The sequence below is a fragment of the Bos indicus genome, chromosome X (genome assembly GCF_029378745.1).
Source record: "Bos indicus isolate NIAB-ARS_2022 breed Sahiwal x Tharparkar chromosome X, NIAB-ARS_B.indTharparkar_mat_pri_1.0, whole genome shotgun sequence".
In the NCBI taxonomy this organism is placed as follows: Eukaryota; Metazoa; Chordata; class Mammalia; order Artiodactyla; family Bovidae; genus Bos; species Bos indicus.
In genome coordinates, this window is record NC_091789.1 from 85,264,193 (window position 1) to 85,282,825 (window position 18,633).

The 18,633-nt window shown below is 52.1% G+C and overlaps 1 protein-coding gene and 1 pseudogene across 9 annotated transcripts; one reads left to right on the forward strand and one right to left on the reverse strand.

Annotated features, from left to right (window-relative positions):
* Nucleotides 1–807: 807 nt before the first annotated feature.
* ZMYM3 (zinc finger MYM-type containing 3) lies at nucleotides 808–16,131 on the forward strand. Of its 9 annotated transcripts, none has more exons than XM_070784733.1 (25): nucleotides 808–831; nucleotides 2,628–3,313; nucleotides 4,251–4,294; nucleotides 4,610–4,682; nucleotides 5,118–5,412; nucleotides 5,647–5,824; nucleotides 6,180–6,398; nucleotides 6,689–6,839; nucleotides 7,056–7,171; nucleotides 7,337–7,423; nucleotides 7,551–7,701; nucleotides 7,913–8,085; nucleotides 8,286–8,451; nucleotides 9,135–9,238; nucleotides 9,313–9,478; nucleotides 9,753–9,865; nucleotides 10,009–10,183; nucleotides 10,367–10,513; nucleotides 11,005–11,108; nucleotides 11,584–11,752; nucleotides 12,025–12,176; nucleotides 12,759–12,873; nucleotides 13,408–13,662; nucleotides 14,440–14,557; nucleotides 14,668–16,131. In XM_070784733.1, the coding sequence occupies exons 2-25, from the start codon at nucleotides 2,647–2,649 to the stop codon at nucleotides 14,858–14,860; spliced, it is 4,131 nt and encodes a 1,376-aa protein (XP_070640834.1). In that variant the 5' UTR covers nucleotides 808–831; nucleotides 2,628–2,646; the 3' UTR covers nucleotides 14,861–16,131. The 9 variants fall into 9 exon arrangements, with proteins under 9 accessions (XP_070640834.1, XP_070640832.1, XP_070640833.1 ...); XM_070784731.1 differs by lacking the exon at nucleotides 808–831 and adding an exon at nucleotides 1,178–1,252; XM_070784732.1 differs by lacking the exon at nucleotides 808–831 and adding an exon at nucleotides 1,354–1,433.
* A 1,132-nt stretch (nucleotides 16,132–17,263) lies between these two features.
* Nucleotides 17,264–18,223, reverse strand: LOC109554867 (large ribosomal subunit protein eL33 pseudogene; annotated as a pseudogene).
* Between the last annotated feature and the right edge of the window lie 410 nt (nucleotides 18,224–18,633).

Genomic DNA, 18,633 nt, shown 5'->3' on the forward strand with positions numbered 1-18,633 from the left:
ACTGAAAATGCAAAAAGGAGGTACAGGGACAGAGAAATAAGAAAATGAGAGATGGTTACACAGTATACTGGTTAAGATAAAGAGAAAGCCGGGTTTGGGAAACCTAAACGGGAAAATTCTTGCTTTTATCTCTGTGTATAGGAGAGAGCAAAGATAACCTCAAGGCCATGAGGGGAGCCAGGAAGGATAAGGTTTCTGAGAAAGTGAATGAGGCAAGGCAGGATAAGACTCCCAAGGACTACAAGGCTAGGAGAGGCTTAGTGTGGGAAGGAAGAAAGGCCCAGAGCAAAGAGGCAGGCCAGAGCAGGAACTGGACACCAAACCTAAACATGTGTCGGGACTCCCTTCCAGCCCGAGCCTCTTCTAGTATCTCAGGATACTAAATACTCTCCAACCCTTGGAGGTCGGAGAGGGGAAGTGGAGAGCGGGGATTGTAAAGTGCTCTAACTCTAATGAGGGCTGGGAATGGATCCTGGCACGCATTTTTTTTTTTTTTTTTTAAAGCCAGTAGGCCTAACGCTAATACCCCCTCCCCCTCCCCTACTTCTCTAGCTTCAACCCCAGCCACACCCACATGCTAAGGACCATCCAGGAGGGGGAGTGTGTGGTGTGTGTGTGTGTGTGTGTGTGTGTGTGTGTGTGTGGTGTGTGTGTGTGTGTGTGTGTGTGTGTGTGTGCGCGCGTGCGTGCTCGTGCCTAAGAGAGACAGAGAGACAGAGACAAAAAAGAGACTGGGGGAGAGAGTGCGCGCGGTGGGGGTGGGGGGTGGGGGACAAGGACAGAAAGGAGGGAGAAACAGAGAAAAAGGAGGAAGAAAATCTATCGGCCTCGGTGAGGAAAACTACTGAAGAGATAACTCAGGGGGCTCTTGGGGGAAGACTCAGGGAGAAGATCCCAGAACTTACCCTAAGACCATGGAAGGAGTGGGGGAGTGTCTTTGCAGGACCTGGTTTTGGGGTCACCAGGCAGTAACAGTTACTGCATAGGCGTTGTCATTGAGCCAGAGCCATTTAACCCTCCCTGAGTGGCTGCAGAGCAGGCTTAAGACACCCCACAACTCTGAGTCTCAGAATGGTTAGGAGGGCCCGAGGCTGCAGACAAGAGGAGGAGGAGGGGCACGTGAGGGCTGGGTCCCTGCCTCCCCCCACCCTCCGCTGTCACTCATTACCCCAGCAGTCGCCCAGGGGGCGGGCTCCGGAGAGGTGGGGTTGGGGGGAGGGTAATCTTGGCAGGCGCCTGCTGCATGGCGTAGGTAGGGACTGTTGAGGGGGGCGGACGCTGGGGGGTTGAACACGAGTGGGAAGCGGAGAGAGACACGAGGAGGGGGAGGGGACCGGGAACCATTTGAATGAGAGGAGGGGATCACGGGTAGAGTGGGCTCCAGGAGGTAGGGCGGGCACGGGTGTTGACGAGGGGCCAGACTCTTGAGCCAGGTAAGGGAAGCAGGTGCGTAGATTTGTTTTTTGTGGGTTAGTGTACTTGGCCCTTTGGTGGAAAAGGGGGTGCCTCCTTCCCCAGGGGCGGGCTTCCAAGCTCCGGAGGCTAGCTTTTCCTCAACTAACGGGGCCCCGGGCGGGGGCTCAAGCTCCATCTCCAGTGCCGACGTTCCACTCCGCAATTTCCAGGCGTCCATTGGGCTGGGAGTCTCGCGCCGGGGGCCGGCGCTGTCTCGCGAGCCCCCTCCTTGAGCCAGCCAATGGGGTTGGTTGCTGACGCCGCCCGCCCGCCTGGTGCATAGCGCTGGGCTCCGTGAGCGGCGCTGCCATTTAAAGGGGCCGCGACCCCTGTCCCGGCTGCTAGGGAGGGAGGTGGAGAAGGAGCGCGGGGCCGTCGCTGACTGCAGTTCTAGGCTTGTAGCGGTTACACTAACCCTGCCGCAGGTAGGGGTCGGGCCTGAATAAGCCGAACCGAACCTGCAAGCAGGAGCTCGCAGTAGCCGGGAGGGGGGTCTGAAGAGAGACCGTAGCTCCAAAATGTCTTCCTGTAAATGCCTGCGGTGGGGGGTGGGCAACAGGAGAAGAAGGACCAGGGGAGCAATAGGAAAGGGGGACTGGGCTTGAGGAAGTGGGAGACCCTGAAAGGTAACTGGGGGGAGGGGTTAGGAAAGGCAGTTGGGGGGGGCGAGGAAAGGGCTGAGGGACGACTATGCAACGCGGGGAGGGGGGGTGGGGCCAGACAGGGTGGGTAAAGACTGGGGAACTGGGGGGCTCTTGGAGAGAGGGGAGGGGAGATAGAAACTGAGACCGCGGGGGCGGGAAAGGCTCCTGGTGGCTACGGCCCTGGAAGACTCTAAGGGGGCGTTCAGCCGGAGTTGGGGGGGGAGTGAAAGGTGAAGGGGGAGGGGAACTGGGAGTTGCAATGGGGTGGCGGGGGCTAGGCGGGCGGGTGGAGCGCCTGAAGAGTGGGGGTACAGGGCCAAGGCGGGGAACGCTTCTTCCCACAGGGGGCGCTGTACTGGGGGGGGGAGTGGTCATTCGCACTAAAACCTGTGCTAATGTTTGTCGATAGTGGTGGGGGCGGTTCAAGAGAAATCCAAGTGGATGGTGGGGTGTGTCCCAGAGCCTATATAAGAAGGAATTCTGGCGAAGACCACCTCTTCTGCCCTCTTTTCTACCCTTAATCTACAGCCCACATCCAGTCATCCTCATGGATCCCAGTGATTTCCCCAGTCCGTTTGACCCATTGACCCTGCCAGAGAAGCCCTTGGCTGGAGACCTTCCAGTAGACATGGAATTTGGAGAGGATCTACTGGAATCTCAGACTGCCCCAACTCGAGGATGGGCCCCCCCTGGCCCTTCTCCATCCTCGGGAGCCCTGGACCTGCTTGATACCCCTGCTGGCCTGGAGAAAGACCCTGGAGTCCTGGATGGAGCCACTGAGCTGCTGGGGCTGGGGGGGCTACTCTATAAAGCCCCCTCTCCCCCAGAGGTGGACCATGGTCCTGAGGGGACCCTTGCATGGGATGCAAGCGATCAGACCCTAGAGCCTGGACCAGGGGGCAGGACCCCTGAGGTGGTGCCACCTGACCCAGGGGCTGGGGCAAATCCCTCTTCACCTGAGGGGCTACTAGAGCCTTTGGCTCCAGATTCTCCAATAACTCTGCAATCCCCACATATTGAAGAGGAGGAGACCACCTCCATAGCTACAGGGAGAAGGGGCTCCCCTGGGCAGGAGGAGGAGCTTCCCCAAGGGCAACCACAGAGCCCAAATGGCCCCCCCAGCCCTTCAGTGGGAGAGACTCTGGGGGATGGAATCAACAGTTCTCAGACCAAACCTGGGAGCCCTAGCCCCCCTGCACACCCTTCCTTGCCAGGTAGGTTGCCTGATCAGCTGGAAAATCAAGGCTGGGGGATGGTAAGGAGGTGGCTGTGTGGGGAAGAAGTGGGGGTGGAGAGTAGGGATGTGTATGGAGGAGTTAGGGGTTTGGAAAGAAGGAATAGGGATGTGGTGAAGAAGATGAAGGAAAGTAGGGAGGGAGAAGCTCAGTGGCTCTGGAGGAAAAATAGGGGCAAGGTTTCAGGGGGTGGGTTGAGAAGACTGGATTTTGTGGGAGAGAGTCCCTTTTTCTTCTCCCGGTGGGCTTTTGGTTACCAGGGTCCTTCCTTCAGGACTTGGGGAGGACACCAGGCTTCTTGGTTCTAAGATCTTTCTGTTTTGTTCTAGATGAGAGTGGGGTTTCTGGGTTTGATGAATGATGCTAGGTTCTGGAGCCAAGTGCAGAGTGCTTTCAGAGGAATGGTAGACGTGCAGGGCCTAGGATTGTGTCTCTGATAGTCAGAAACTTAAGAGGCTTGCATTTCTTCCCAGTTCTACCTAGCACAGTGCCTCTCCCAGGTTGTGACCAGGGTCTTAGGGCTTATATAACCACCTGAGTCCAGGGGAACCTCCCCATACATTATTGCTTCCTTTTCCCCTTGCTACCTTTGGGTGGTTGCATTTGCTTTTGTTGATAAACTATAAATTCTTGAAAGGGATGTTACCTGTATTTCCTTAACTCCCAACCATTGGGATAGAAAGCTGGTGGGAAGGTAGGATTGTTTTTTCATGGAGAATAGCTGCAGCCCGCCCCCCCCCCCCTTAGTGCAGAGCTCGAGGTAACCCTGAGAGGGGCCTCAAGAAGCCACAGGCACGCGAGTTTTCCCTTTCAGTTTTGAGTAAGTTCTTCCCCAGGAATGGAGGCGGGGGTTGAGCCAGGGAGGGGGTGGTGAGGGCAGGCTCAAGAATTAGGCTGCTTTCTGCTTCCTTTGCAGGAGATGGCCTGACTGGGAAGGCGAGTGAGAAGCCGCCTGAGAGGGTGAGGGGGGAGGGGATTGGAAGGAGTCTGGTTCCCCCTATAGCTCTGGGAAGGGCAGACCCTTCATTTTCCCTCCCAGATGTTGTTCTGTGGAGAGTGTATGTGAGGAGAGTTAGGAGGAGGGAGGGAGCACTTGTGTCTATTGCTTCTTAAGGAGAAAGTCCAGCCTCCTTTTCTCCCCTCCTCCTAAGGGCTGGGCCCAGGGTCCCTACTCTCTCTCCCCCTCCCATCTCTGTACACCCCCCAAACCCTGTACTAGTGCAGCTGGCCCTTTAGCCTGCCCCTGGTGTCAGCTTTCCTCCCCATGTTTCCAAGGTGCAGAAGAGAAGCGAGCGCGTTAGAAGAGTAGAGCCTCCAAAACCTGAGGTTGTGGATTCCACTGAAAGCAGTGAGTAGGACTTGAAGTGTGACCGGGTGGGATGTAGCCGGCATGGATCTCCCAGCTCCTGTGGTGCTGCACACCATGCAGAATGTGAAGCACCTATCTCTGCCCTGGATTGGCATGGGAACCTGGGGCAGTGGGGGAAATTGAAAACAAGAGCAGTGAGAATGGAGTTTCCTGTTTCAACTCTGCCATCCCTGTCCCCGAATCTTCTCACTTGGATCCCTACCTTCCCCTCCCTAGGACATTACAGAGTAACTAAGGGATGGTGACACCAGTAGCTTGAGATTCCAGTGTAATAGGGGCAGAGTGGAAAGCCAAGAACCATGGGGATTGGGGATCCCAGGATCAGCTGAACTACCTGCAGGTCAGGTGATGGCTGGAGGCCTGGTCCCTTAGCCTTTTCTCCCCACGCACCACCGCCCCCCCCCCCCCACCCAGTTCCAGTGTCAGATGAGGATTCTGATGCCATGGTAGATGATCCCAATGATGAGGACTTCGTGCCATTCCGGCCCCGGCGCTCTCCTCGCATGTCTCTACGCTCGAGTGTGGCACAGAGGGCCGGGCGCTCTTCAGTAGGCACCAAGATGACATGCGCCCACTGCCGGACACCGCTGCAGAAGGGCCAGACGGCCTACCAGCGCAAGGGGCTGCCTCAGCTCTTCTGCTCTTCATCCTGCCTCACCACTTTCTCCAAGAAGCCCTCTGGCAAAAAGACCTGCACCTTCTGCAAGAAGTACGTGAGGGTCTGGGGCTGTGGGGAGAGCAGGGTTCAGGCCGGGAGTAAAGGGTGAGACAGATTCTGTTGGCAAGACCCTAGCACCATACGGGATAGAGGCAATTCACTAATAGGAAGGGTGTCTGAGAATGTTTTTGATTCTGTGGTCATTGATCCCAGAGGCGGAAGGTGGAGGCTCATGAAATGAGGGGGTGGTATCGACTAAATGTACAAGCCTGTCCCCACCTCCAGGGAGATCTGGAACACCAAGGACTCAGTTGTGGCGCAGACCGGTTCGGGAGGTTCCTTCCATGAGTTCTGCACATCCGTCTGTCTCTCCCTGTATGAGGCCCAGCAGCAGCGCCCAATCCCCCAGTCTGGGGATCTTGCTGATGCCACTCGCTGCAGCATATGCCAGAAGACTGGAGAGGTGAGGAAGCTGGATGGGGGCTGACTTTCAGAGCCTGGCCAGCCCTGAGCTGCCCCTGCAATCCTGGGGCTGCAGGGGCCAGGCCCTGTGGATGAGGGATGTGGGGAGGGGGAAGCAGCCATCGTGAGGGAGTGGATTCAAGGCTAGAGCTTCTCCAGGATTGTGTGCAGCTGGCCGTCCTTGCCTCCCAGGACCTCAGCATCAAGTCGACATCCTGATGTGCAGGTTGGGGGGTCCCTGGGCCCGCTGTCTGCTGTAAAGGTCTAGGGTGAGGTGGGGCGGGCCATCCTTGCACCAGGGTGGGTGGTGGTGGCCAGGCCCCAGCTCAGGGTGTGTGTGTGTGTGTGTGTGGCAGGTCCTGCATGAGGTCAGCAATGGCAGCGTGGTGCACCGGCTCTGCAGCAATTCTTGCTTCTCCAAATTCCGGGCCAACAAGGGACTGAAAACCAACTGTTGTGACCAGTGCGGGGCTTACATCTACACCAAGACTGGGAGCCCTGGCCCCGAGCTCCTCTTCCACGAGGGCCAACAAAAGCGGTTCTGCAACACAACCTGCTTGGGGGCATACAAGAAGGTGGGGCCGAGGGAGTAGCGCATTAGAGGGCTGTGGAAGGGGGTGTGGTCCTTGGGTGAGAAATAAAGGTGCCTGACGGGTCGAGGGCTGGGAGAAATAAAACAAATAAAGGGGGTTTCAATTGTATCTGTTATGTTTTATTTTTGAAGCTGGCTGGTGGACACACAGGTGTTTGTTATCTCATCATCTATTCTTTTTTGTATGCCTGAAATATCTCATGTTTTAAAAATTTTAAAAATAAAAGTGAAGGGACAAATCCAGCCTCAGCCTCTCCTTCCCCATCCTCACAGAAAAACACACGGGTGTACCCATGTGTCTGGTGCAAGACCCTGTGTAAGAACTTTGAGATGCTATCCCATGTGGACCGTAATGGCAAGACCAGCTTGTTCTGTTCCCTGTGCTGTACCACTTCTTACAAAGTGAAGCAGGCAGGGCTCACTGGTAGGTGCAAAGCCCTCTTCTCTGAGACCCCTGCTGGCCTTCCTTCTACCTCCCATACTCCTTCTATAGTAACCCCTGCTGCCCAACTTCGGCCCCAACCACACTCTCCCGTGGATTTCCCGTTCCATCTCTGCACTGCCTTACACCTGCTGTGTGTTCTCTCTTTCTCTCTTTCTCTCCCTCTCCTCTCTCTGTCCTTTTCTGTCTGTGCCCCAGGCCCTCCCCGACCCTGCAGCTTCTGCCGCCGCAGCCTCTCTGACCCCTGTTACTACAACAAGGTTGATCGCACAGTCTACCAATTCTGCAGCCCCAGCTGCTGGACCAAGTTCCAGGTACTCCAGACCCTGGACGAGGGATAATGGGTGTGGCAATAGAGAGGGTATGAGACCTGGGGTAGGTAGGCCTGGGCAGAGCAAAGAGCAAGCCTGACTTCCCCTCCCTCCGCCAGCCCACTGCACACATCTTGGCCCTCCCTTGTTTGTCTTCCTTCCCTCCAGCGCACGAGCCCCGAGGGGGGCATTCACCTGAGCTGTCACTACTGCCACAGCCTCTTCAGTGGCAAGCCTGAGGTCTTGGACTGGCAGGTAAGATCCCCACCCCCACCCATATTTTGCTACATGACCAGACATCTGTCTGAAGGGGTCCTTCTGCTTGGCTCTCGCTGGGTCCAGATGTCGCAGCCCTGTTCCCCCACCCCATGCCCCGTCCCAGGACCAGGTGTTCCAGTTCTGCTGTCGTGATTGCTGTGAGGACTTCAAGCGCCTCCGGGGTGTGGTGTCCCAGTGTGAGCATTGCCGGCAGGAGAAACTCCTGCATGAGAAGCTCCGATTCAGTGGGGTGGAGAAGAGCTTCTGCAGTGAAGGTAAGGAGATGGGGAAGGGCCAGAGAGTCCTGTACCTTGCAGCTGGGAAGAACAGCAGATTAAGTAAGGTAGGCTTGCAGGGTGGTCCATTCTGCTCAGGACACTCTGGAGGCTGTTAAACGTTTCAGGTGCACTGCCTTGAGAAAGTTGGGTCTCATGGCCACATGGAGATCTCATGTCTCTGGACTCTTCTCTGTTGCCCCCTTTCCAGGCTGTGTGCTGCTATACAAACAGGACTTCACTAAGAAGCTGGGATTATGCTGTATCACTTGTACCTATTGCTCCCAGACCTGCCAGCGCGGAGTCACTGAGCAGCTGGATGGCAGCACCTGGGACTTCTGCAGCGAGGACTGTAAGAGCAAGTACCTGCTGTGGTACTGCAAGGTAAGGGGGGCTGCATGTCACAAAGGAAGGAAAGGGCAGCAAGGAGCACGGGCTGTTGTGCCATCATCAGGCTGTGGGTCCATCTCCAGGGAGGAGGTTCCGACTAGCCCAGCTCCCGTAGAGTGGCATGGCTTATCCCAGGGCAAGGGACCCAGCACATTTTAGGGAGGCAGGTCTGACCACCCTGTCAACACCCTCAGGCTGCCCGGTGCCATGCCTGTAAGCGCCAGGGGAAGCTGCTGGAGACCATCCACTGGCGTGGGCAGATCCGTCATTTCTGCAACCAACAGTGTCTGCTGCGCTTCTACAGCCAGCAGAACCAACCCAACCTGGATACCCAGAGTGGGCCTGAGAGCCTCCTGAACAGTGAGTCCTGGGCAGGGGGCACAGTTTGTTAGAACTGGCCTGGACTCCTCTGACCCTGGGCCCAGCCCCTTTCTTCTTCCTCTCCTGCTTTCACCTCATCCCTGGCCAGAGCTCCTGTTTCTGTGTTGTTTTTTAGCTTCTGAACTGTGCAGGTACTAGAGGAGTCTCATTTAAAGGTTCTGAGAGCTTTTAAAAAGGGGTTCTGAGAGTTAGATCCTACTGATTTTCTATAAGGTATATATTGTAAGGAATGGGTACCTGCCATGGTAGAGTGGGGCATATAGGGGTTGTGGTTCCTTTTCAGAGAGAAGGAAGTGTCAACACAAGCTCAACGTAAACACCTTTAGGGAGAATGAAGACTATTGTCATTTCTAGAATATCACCACGGCACCTCCACACTCCAGGGGTACTAAACTCCTGATGGCCATTTAATGGAAGGTCTCAAATTATGGGTTATTGGGGAAGCAATGTTTTTAATCCTTCTTGGCAGCCGGGAGCAAAGAATCTTTTTGGCCACTATTGCTGGGACCTAGAGAAGATTAGAGCTGGGGTGGAGTGAAGGGAAAATTCTAGACTTACCATTCACATTCGGAGTTCTGTTAACAAAGCCCTCCTGGAGCAGGGGTGAGGAAAACAGAGAGCTAGTGCCTCAGATGAGAGCATTCATTTGTTTTGATCTACAGGTCAGTCTTCTGAGGCAAAGCCCCAGACACCCTCTCAAACCAAAGTGGAGAACAGAAACACCATAAAGACCCTACAGGAAAATGGAAATCTGGGCAAGGTCAAGGCAAGAGCCAAGGGGGAAGATGGTCTCAAAGGGGTTACTGTAGCAGTGGTACTCATGTTCCTTTGTGTTTGCAGATCCCTGTGAAGACCCGACCAGCCCCTGCTGCTTCCACTCCTCCACCACCACCACCACCACCCCCAGCAGCACCCCGCAAAAACAAAGCTGCTATGTGTAAACCACTGATGCAGAATCGGGGGGTCTCCTGCAAGGTGGAGATGAAGTCCAAAGGGAGTCAGACAGGTGAGCGAGGGTACCAAGGTGCCACAGGCTGTATTTTATGGTCTTAGGCCTCTTCCTATGCCTGGGAGCTGGACAAGGGAGTTTCTTAGATGGCTGAAGTGTCCTGCATATTGTTCTGGAGTCCCAGGGTCATCTGTCAACATTTGTTTCAAGGGCAGCTTTGTGATACTGAGCACATGTTAGAGCTTTTGGGGGTGATGAACAAGTATCAGGTCCTGGGGTAGATGTGACTCATCTGCCAGGGTCTCTGAGAAGACCCCTTTCTTGTCAATAGAAGAGTGGAAGCCACAGGTGATCGTGCTGCCCATCCCAGTGCCCATCTTTGTGCCAGTGCCTATGCATCTGTACTGCCAGAAAGTCCCGGTGCCTTTCTCAATGCCTATCCCGGTGAGTGTTCCTGCCCTTCCTGCTGGGGGCCTCTTTCACTTTTCCAGGCTGGAGGCCACCACCCCCACTCCCTCCCTCTCACTAGCTGTTCATCTCATGTGCTAGTGTGGTTCTTGGCATTTAGTTGGGATTCATGCCTCCAGGTGCCTGTGCCCATGTTCCTGCCCACTACCTTGGAGAGCACAGACAAGATTGTGGAGACCATTGAGGAGCTGAAGGTGAAGATCCCGTCCAACCCCTTGGAGGCCGATATCCTGGCTATGGCAGAGATGATCGCAGAGGCTGAGGAGTTGGACAAGGCCTCATCTGACCTTTGTGGTATGCCATGGGCAGCGGTGGTGAGGGAGACAGGGTGCTGCCAGTCTGTGTCTGCCTAAGGGGGTGGAGAATGGTGATCTTGTTGCCTGGTGGGATGGGGAACAGTTGGGATCAGCCCCTGAAAGCCTTTGGGGGGCACCAAGGAAGAGCTGCAGAGACTGAGCCAACCTCCCTGCCACCCAGATCTTGTGAGCAACCAGAGTGCAGAGGGACTTCTGGAAGATTGTGACCTGTTTGGGCCAGCTCGGGATGATGTCCTGGCCATGGCCGTCAAGATGGCCAATGTGTTGGATGAGCCTGGACAAGACTTGGAGGCAGACTTCCCCAAGAGTGAGTAGGATTCAGGGTGTGCCCACTGCATATAGTAGCATGTGTACCGTCAGGAAAGAAATGTTGCTTGTGACCCCAAGAATGACCCTAAACAGAAGACTCTCACAGAGAGCAGTGCCAGAGATACCAGGACACTTTTTTACACTTGAGTCTTGTTTTTTTTTTTTTTTTTCTTTTTGTAGTTGTTATAAAACTAATACAATATTGTAAAGTTTAAAAATAAAATAAAATAAAAACACATAACATAAAATTTACCAACTTAACCATGTTTAAGTTTATAATTCAGTAGTGTTAGGAATCTTCCCAATGTTGTGAATTTTATGTGTACATGCCTGTGAGCATGTTCTTTGTGTATAGCTTTGTCCTGTTGACTATAATGAAGATGTCTGGGAGGCTCATCTCGAGTCAAGTGGACAAGTAGTGGGAGTGAGGTGGGAGGACTACAGGGTTGAGGTCTTAAAAAATCGATTTCTTCTTCCTTTCCCCTCTAGATCCTTTGGACATTAACCCCAGTGTGGACTTCCTCTTTGATTGTGGCCTGGTAGGGCCTGAGGACGTGTCTACTGAACAAGACCTTCCCCGAGCCATGAGGAAGGTGAGGACTGGAGCTTCTATATCCACAGAAGAGGGATGGAGGCATGAAGGGCAGTGGGGTGGGTGTGGGGCTTTCATAGCCAAATCAGAAGCCTTAGTTTCCCCTTCCCTAGCCTCCTTTCTCTACCACTGTGTGCATTGTGTTGTGTTATTCACTCAGTCATGTCCAACTCTTTGCAACCCCATGGACTGTAGCCCACCACGCTCCTCTGTCCATAGAATTCTCCAGGCAAGAATACTGGAGTGGGTTGCCATTCCATTCTCCAGGGACTGTTTGCATTAAGGTACAGCCAAACTCTAGTTTCTCCCCAGTTCATCAGAGCTCATCAGAGCTGTTCCTGGGGTCCTGTGCTGTGGAAGCTTGCTGCATTCTTAAATTGGTCCCACCCCGCCCTGGTGGTGAACACTGTCCTGACTTGCTTCCACAGTGCTCCTTGCCTTACCTCTGCTACCCACTCCTTTCTCTTCCTCTCCAGGGTCAAAAGCGGCTGGTGCTTTCCGAGAGCTGTTCCCGGGACTCCATGAGCAGCCAGCCTAGTTGTACTGGACTCAACTATTCCTATGGTGTCAATGCTTGGAAGTGCTGGGTGCAGTCGAAATATGCCAATGGAGAAACTAGCAAGGGTGATGAGCTGCGCTTTGGCCGTAAGTACCCAGGGGAGGAGGGGAAGGGGAGAGGGAGCAGGGCTGTGATTCAGCTGAAGGTGTCCATAGGGCATCCTGTGCAGATGTAGAGGAGTTACAGAATAAGGGGAGATGCCATCTAGGTTTCAAGACTGAAGGCTCTTTGTGTGATTGTTGGGTTTGTTCTGGAGCTGGACGTGACTAAGGGATGAAGGGGTTAATGATGGAGCTAAGGGAAATTCTCCATGTGGAGCTATCTTAATGCCAGCTACCTCCACTGTGTATCTTTGCAGCCAAACCTATGCGTATCAAGGAGGATATTCTGGCCTGCTCAGCTGCTGAACTCAACTATGGTTTGGCCCAGTTTGTGAGAGAAATCACTCGACCCAACGGTGAACGATATGAACCTGATAGCATCTACTATCTGTGTCTTGGCATCCAACAGGTACCACTGACATGCCGCCTCACTTGTCGTAACTCAGCACAGTAGGCAGGGTCCTACCTGAAATGATTCTGTCCCACTTCCTGTTCCTCACCTCATCTGCTGCCTTGAGCAGGCATCTCCTACTCCAGACAGGACAAGAAATGACAATACTCTACCAAAATCAAAGCTGCATTCCAGGACTATTGACCAAGGAGCAGTATTCATTGCTGTCTGGGTTGCTTTGTTGTCCTCAAACCCATGCTCAGAGGGGACGGATGGGCAGAGCGAGGTCTCCTGAATGGTGGGGTAATGTTTGGTTTCCATGGGGAGAAGTCACATGTGCCTTAGCTGACAAAGGGGTGTGGGCTTGTGAAGAAGCAGCTGTGATACGTCTCTTCCAAACTGTCTTCTCCTCCAACAGGGCCTCAGCACCTGAGAGCTGTAGGTTTACCTGGGGAAAACCACTCTGGATCACTTAACCCAGCAACTGTTTCCCATGGTCTCCTAACTGTCCAGGTCGCCATGCCTGAGGCCGTTGGCATCATTGTCTTTCCTCTAGGGCCCAGAGTCTAGCTGTATGTGTGTCTGTTTTTCTTTTTCCAGTACTTGTTGGAAAATAACCGAATGGTGAACATTTTCACGGACCTTTACTACCTGACTTTTGTTCAAGAACTCAACAAGTCTCTGAGTACCTGGCAGCCCACGCTCCTCCCTAACAGTAAGGGCCAAGGACTTGGCAACCCCTCTGCCCTTTGCTCTATTCTTCCAGTGTACCACTCCGAGCCCTGGACTCTTGGGTCTGCCACTCTTCACAAAAGGGTCTGAGTACAGGAGCGTGTAGTTGGGTGCCTTGGGGTTTATAGCTAGGGGAATCAGAGCCCCTGTCCTTGAACATGAGGAGGGGATCAAGCCTTAGGTCTGAAGAGCTATCTCTGGGACCAAAAAAGTGCCAGGGTTGAGTGGTAAGTGAAGAAAGAAGGAAGTTGGACTCCTGAAGGTTTACATGAGTGAAACTTCTAATGCAGGTGGAAACTGGGGGGAAAAAATTCCCCCCAAACCCCACCAAAAGCCAACAAACAAATCCAGTCCTCCTGTGCAGTATAGCAAGGTGTCAGGGTTTTACACATGGTGGTCCTTTAGTGACCAAACGAGTCTGGTGTGCTCAGTGCTTGTGAGTGGAATGTGTGGGAGCAAAGGGGATAGGTGTGGGTAGCCAGTCCCTCCTGACAGCCTCTCCCCCTTGCCTTTGCAGATACGGTGTTCTCCCGAGTAGAGGAAGAGCACCTCTGGGAGTGTAAGCAGCTGGGGGTCTACTCGCCCTTTGTCCTTCTCAACACCCTCATGTTTTTCAACACTAAGTTTTTTGGGCTTCAGACAGCCGAGGAACACATGCAGCTCTCCTTCACCAATGTGGTCCGGCAGTCCCGCAAGTGTACCACCCCTCGGGGCACCACCAAGGTGGTGAGCATCCGCTACTATGCTCCTGTCCGCCAGAGGAAAGGGCGAGGTATGATGCTGCCCCCGCCTTTGCTTTTCCTCTCCCTCTGCTTTCCCCTTCCCTGCCCCACCATACCACCAGGTTGGCCCTCTCCATTATCTCTAGCTTCCCTATCCTTCCATTCCTGGTTTCCAGAAAAAAGGAACAACAACCAGTCTTTCAATCTGGTGGGAAGTGATTATCACATATAGGAGGTTACCCAGTTGCCTGTTTCCTGCCTTTCCTCATTTCAGGGCAATTTACTTTTTAGGAGGTGTGGTGGACAGGTAGGAAGCTGTTGGGTGTGTTTGGCTGAAGGGGGAGTTGACAAGAGTGAATGACAGGCTTTCCATGGCTCTGCTGCTGGGCGTAACTGCCACAGTACCTTGGTTTCTATTCTGGCCCTGGAATCAGTTCCCAAGGTCCCTTTTGGACCTGAGACTCTACCAGGACTAATGTGTGGGGTGCTGGAGCCATCGCTGTTTGTCCCAGAAAGCAGCCCTGATTTTACAGTAGGGTCTGTTTTGTCAGTTTGTCCATGTGACTTCTGAGATCACCTCTTTAGGAAATCAACTTTGGGAAGATGATAGAGAGTGTTTTAACAGTGAGAACCAGGGCACCCTTCAGAGCAGCACGTTGCAGAATGTTGAGTTGGTGCAGAGAGACTGACCGACTCTTCTGCCTTTATTTCTCCATGAGCCCATTTTGTATCCTGAGGCCTTCAACCTGTGCCCTGGACTGTGCTCTTGGAGATCCATCGTTGAGACTGCACTTTTAATGAGTCCAGGTCATTTGCCTCCTCCACAGACACAGGTCCTGGGAAACGGAAGAGAGATGATGAAGCCCCCATTTTAGAGCAGCGTGAGAACCGCATGAATCCCCTCCGCTGCCCTGTCAAGTTCTATGAATTCTATCTCTCAAAATGGTGAGTTGGCAGGTTCGCAGGAATGGCATTAGCCTGGGGACGCACGGGCCCTACTTCTCCCAGTTACTGACCTCTGTCCACCTGCCCCCCTCCTGCCCCCACCATTGCAGTCCTGAAAGCCTCCGGACGCGCAATGACGTGTTCTACCTGCAACCCGAGCGGTCCTGCATTGCTGAGTCACCTCTCTGGTATTCTGTGATCCCCATGGACCGCAGCATGTTGGAGAGCATGCTCAATCGCATTCTGGCTGTGCGTGAGATTTATGAGGAGCTGGGTCGTCCCGGGGAGGAAGACCTAGACTGAGCCCACATGCTTCCCGTATCCATCTTCCACGACGTCTGTCCCATGGCCACGTCCCACAGGGCGACAGGCCCAGGAACCGATGCTACTCATTCTGAAGGGCTCTGACTGCCCTTTTCTACTCATCCATTCCCTGCCTTCCCTAGGAATCCCTGGCTTTTACCTTCTCCCAAACCACTTGACGACCACAAGGCCTCAGTCCTCTGTACTGAGAGACTGGTCTCCCAGGGATGGGCAAAACCCAGCTAGGCCATTTTCTTCATGTTTCAGAGTAAACTCCTGGGGCCAAACTCTGAGTGAAGTGTTCATAGCTCTGGTGATCCTGTTGGCTTTGGGTTTCCTGACCCATCCCACATAGGTCAAGGCCCTTGTTCCTAGGTTTGGCCGAGGGAAGAACCCAGCTGCCTTCTCAACCTTGTCCCCACTCACTTCTCTACTCTTCCCTGGTCACAAACTAAGGGGTCTTGTATGAAAGATATGAAAGGAACTATGAAAGTGATGAAGAGACCATTTACCTAAAACACAGAGCTTAGGCACTCTTCCCTCCCACAAGATAATTGGTAGTTGGAAGCCCCTCACTACCTTGTTCCTCCTCCCCACCCCAGCAAGCACCAACGCTTGGTGCTGCAATTTAAAAAATCTTCTAAATGCTTTTTTTCCTTCAAAGGCAGAGAATGACTCTTAAGTATGGGGAGAAGACTCCTGTCCCCTTGGTTTATGTGTTTGTCTCTCTGCCATCTTAGGTTGGCATGAGCCATGGTGTCAACATGCTTAGCGGCTTTCTGTAACTGCCTCCCTTTAGTTCAGTGGACAGAGTTCCGAAGGCAAAAACCACCTTCTGACTTGGGCTGGGGCTGGGTTCCCCACTCTTGTTCTTCCCCCATTGTAAGAGCCAGGCCAAGCCTGTGGGGGCCCTGAGTCATGCAGGATGGGATCTGTGGTCAAAGGATAGGTGAAGAATTGTGGGCATGGGTCCTGCCCCCACTGCCTCCATCTTTTCTCTTCCCCATCTTGCCTCTGTAGTTGCAGAAAACTCTTAGCGTCCAGCAAAGGGGGTACCTAGTTCTTTCCCTGTTGGCTTTGCTGTTCCCCAGCCTCCTTTTTGTGTTTTTATAACTGTCACCAGTTTAGCCACTGTTTAAATTGTATATATTGTTCTGAGGCACCTGGCCTGTCCCTTCAGTGAGCCATGCCCACCTTGTGTTGTAGTGAGAAGCTGTTGTCACGACTAACCTTCTGTCTCTGGAATTGTTTCAAATAAAGAGTTAAAATTGTCTTTTGCCTTCTATTGGGGAGGGAGAGCAATGTTTTGAGGGGTGAATGATACAGTGGAGCAATGTTGGACTACTTCAGATCTCTCAAGGTATAAAGTGAGGTGTCCCACTGCAGGCTGAGAATCATTTTTATCCATCTCACTGAATGAATCCACTAGGAATATGGTCCTTGTTATAACAAGTTTACAAACACTCAAGAGAAAGATTTATGCAGCAGCTATCTATTAAGGACCTACTTACTACGTTTAAGGACCTAGTTTCAGATTATACATTTCAGAGAAAACAGATGAACTAGACTGGGATCCTATCCCCAGCAGGTTCCCAGGCTAGAGCGGGGAGAGAACAGTGAACAGTTAGCTGCGAGACTAGCAGAATGAAATACAATACCTAGTGCTATGGGACGGAGAAGGCAATGGCACCCCACTCCAGTACTCTTGCCTGGAAAATCCCATGGACGGAGGAACCTAGAAGGCTGCAGTCCATGGGGTCGCTGAGGGTTGGACACGACTGAGCAACTTCACTTTCACTTTTCACCTTCATGCATTGGAGAAGGAAATGGCAACTCACTCCAGTGTTCTTGCCTGGAGAATCCCAGGGACTGGGGAGCCTGGTGGGCTGCCGTCTATGGGGTCGCACAGAGCGACTTAGCAGCAGCAGCAGCAGCAGCAGCAGTGCTATGAGAGAGCGAAGAATAAGGAAGTCATTTCAGGTTTACAGGGGGTTGTATGCAAGTTCACTGAGGGAGGTGGCAGTTGACCCGGGTCTCAGTAAGTAGGAGGGGTTGGGGACCAGCACAATCAAAGGCTGTGATTTCCGATGAGGGGGTGAGGGGATCAGATGTGTTGCTTTAGGGAGGAGATCTCCGGGACAATATGGAGGGTCGGGGGGTAGGGTAGATCAGAAGGCCCGGACATCAGTGGAAGGATTGTAGCTAAAATTCTATGAGCTTCAATGGGGACAGAGAAGAAAAAGAGGATGAATTCAAAATGAGTTTCAGACATTTTGAAGGTCAAGTCTGTAGGCTATGGAAGAGAGGAAAGAATCAAACATGAAATCCAGGTTTCTAGCCTTGATGACTGGAAAAGTGAGACATCTTTTTTAAAAAACAGAACAAATCCACACTTTTATTTACTTAATACAGTTTCACACAGATTCTGTGTCCAATGGTCTTAGCATGAAGTTTGCTTCGGAATTCAACACAAGCCCTGCTGCTGTTCCTTAGGACGAATTACATTTCCCCTGATTGCTCTGGTTTTGTTAGGCTTTTCACCAGGAGTTGCTGTGTTATTCTTTGCTTTCAACACGTAAGCACGTCTCTTGCCTACATATAGTTCAATTTCATCTTAAGCATAAAGACTTTCAATTTTATTTTTATTTTTTTAAGACTTTCAATTTTAAAAAGGGCTGTGTGCTCCTTCTGGTTCTGGACACCCTGCTTATAGCAAGCAAAAAAAATGGCCTTGGACCACAGCCTTCCAGATATGTTTGTCCTTTTAGAAGTCTTGTTCTAAGCAGGCCTCCACAGGCTCCTAGATGGCTGAAACAGTGAAAGTGACACTCCTTTAACCAAGCTGGGAAACAGAGGCAGGGTTTTGTTGTTTTGTCTTGGGGGTTGGTTGGTTGGTTTTTTCAGGGGAGTTAGGGTAGGAGGATGTTGTAACAAGTTGAGGTTTTGATCACATTTGGTTTGAGACTCCACTGACACATCCATGTGGTGGGCTGTGGAACATGGCATAAAAGAAAATACCCAAACTTGAGTTTTAATCATAGTTCGGCCACGAAAACTTGGGCAAGCCTACCTTTTGAGTCTCCTCTAAAAAATGCCCTGACTTGCTCACAGAATTATTGCAAAGGTCAGATGACAAAACGGGTATGAAAGAGCAATGATGATGCTAGATGCTACTATATATACTAGGCAGTTGAAAATGTGGGTCTGAGGCTTAAAAGAGAGATAAAGTGTCTTACTTTGTTCTAGCTTTATTAAGATATAATTGACATATAATACTGCATAAGTTTGAGGTGTACAGTGTTGATTTGGTACACTTACATATTGCAAAAGTATTACCTCCATTGCATTAGCCAACACCTCCATCCTGTCATTTATTTACCATTTTTTTGTGTATGTGTGGTGAGAAGTTTTAAGATCTCTCATAGTAACTCTTTAGTGTATAATACAGTGTTGTTAACTATAGTCACCATGTTGCACATTAGATCCTCAGAACTTACTCATATTAGAACTGGAAGTATATACCCTTTGACCAACATCTCTCAATTTTCCCCCACACCCTAGCCCCTGCAAACTACCATTTTATTCTCTGCTTCTATGAGTTCAGCTTTTTTGGAGTCCACATACAAGTGATATCACACGGTATTTATCTTTCTCTGTCTGACTCGTTTCACTTAGCATAATGCATGAGGTGTCAATTTAGAAGTCATCTGCAAAAGGCTCCTAGCTGAAGCTATGAGAATGGACAAGATCATTCGGGGGAAATAAGAAGAGAA

Coding starts and splice junctions, on each gene's coding strand:
- ZMYM3 (XM_070784733.1), top strand. CDS start 2,647: ATGGATCCCAGTGATTTCCCCAGTCCGTTTGACCCATTGACCCTGCCA. Junction 7,172..7,336: donor GCTGCTGGACCAAGTTCCAG/GTACTCCAGACC, acceptor CCTTCCCTCCAG/CGCACGAGCCCCGAGGGGGG. Junction 10,514..11,004: donor GGAGGCAGACTTCCCCAAGA/GTGAGTAGGATT, acceptor TTTCCCCTCTAG/ATCCTTTGGACATTAACCCC.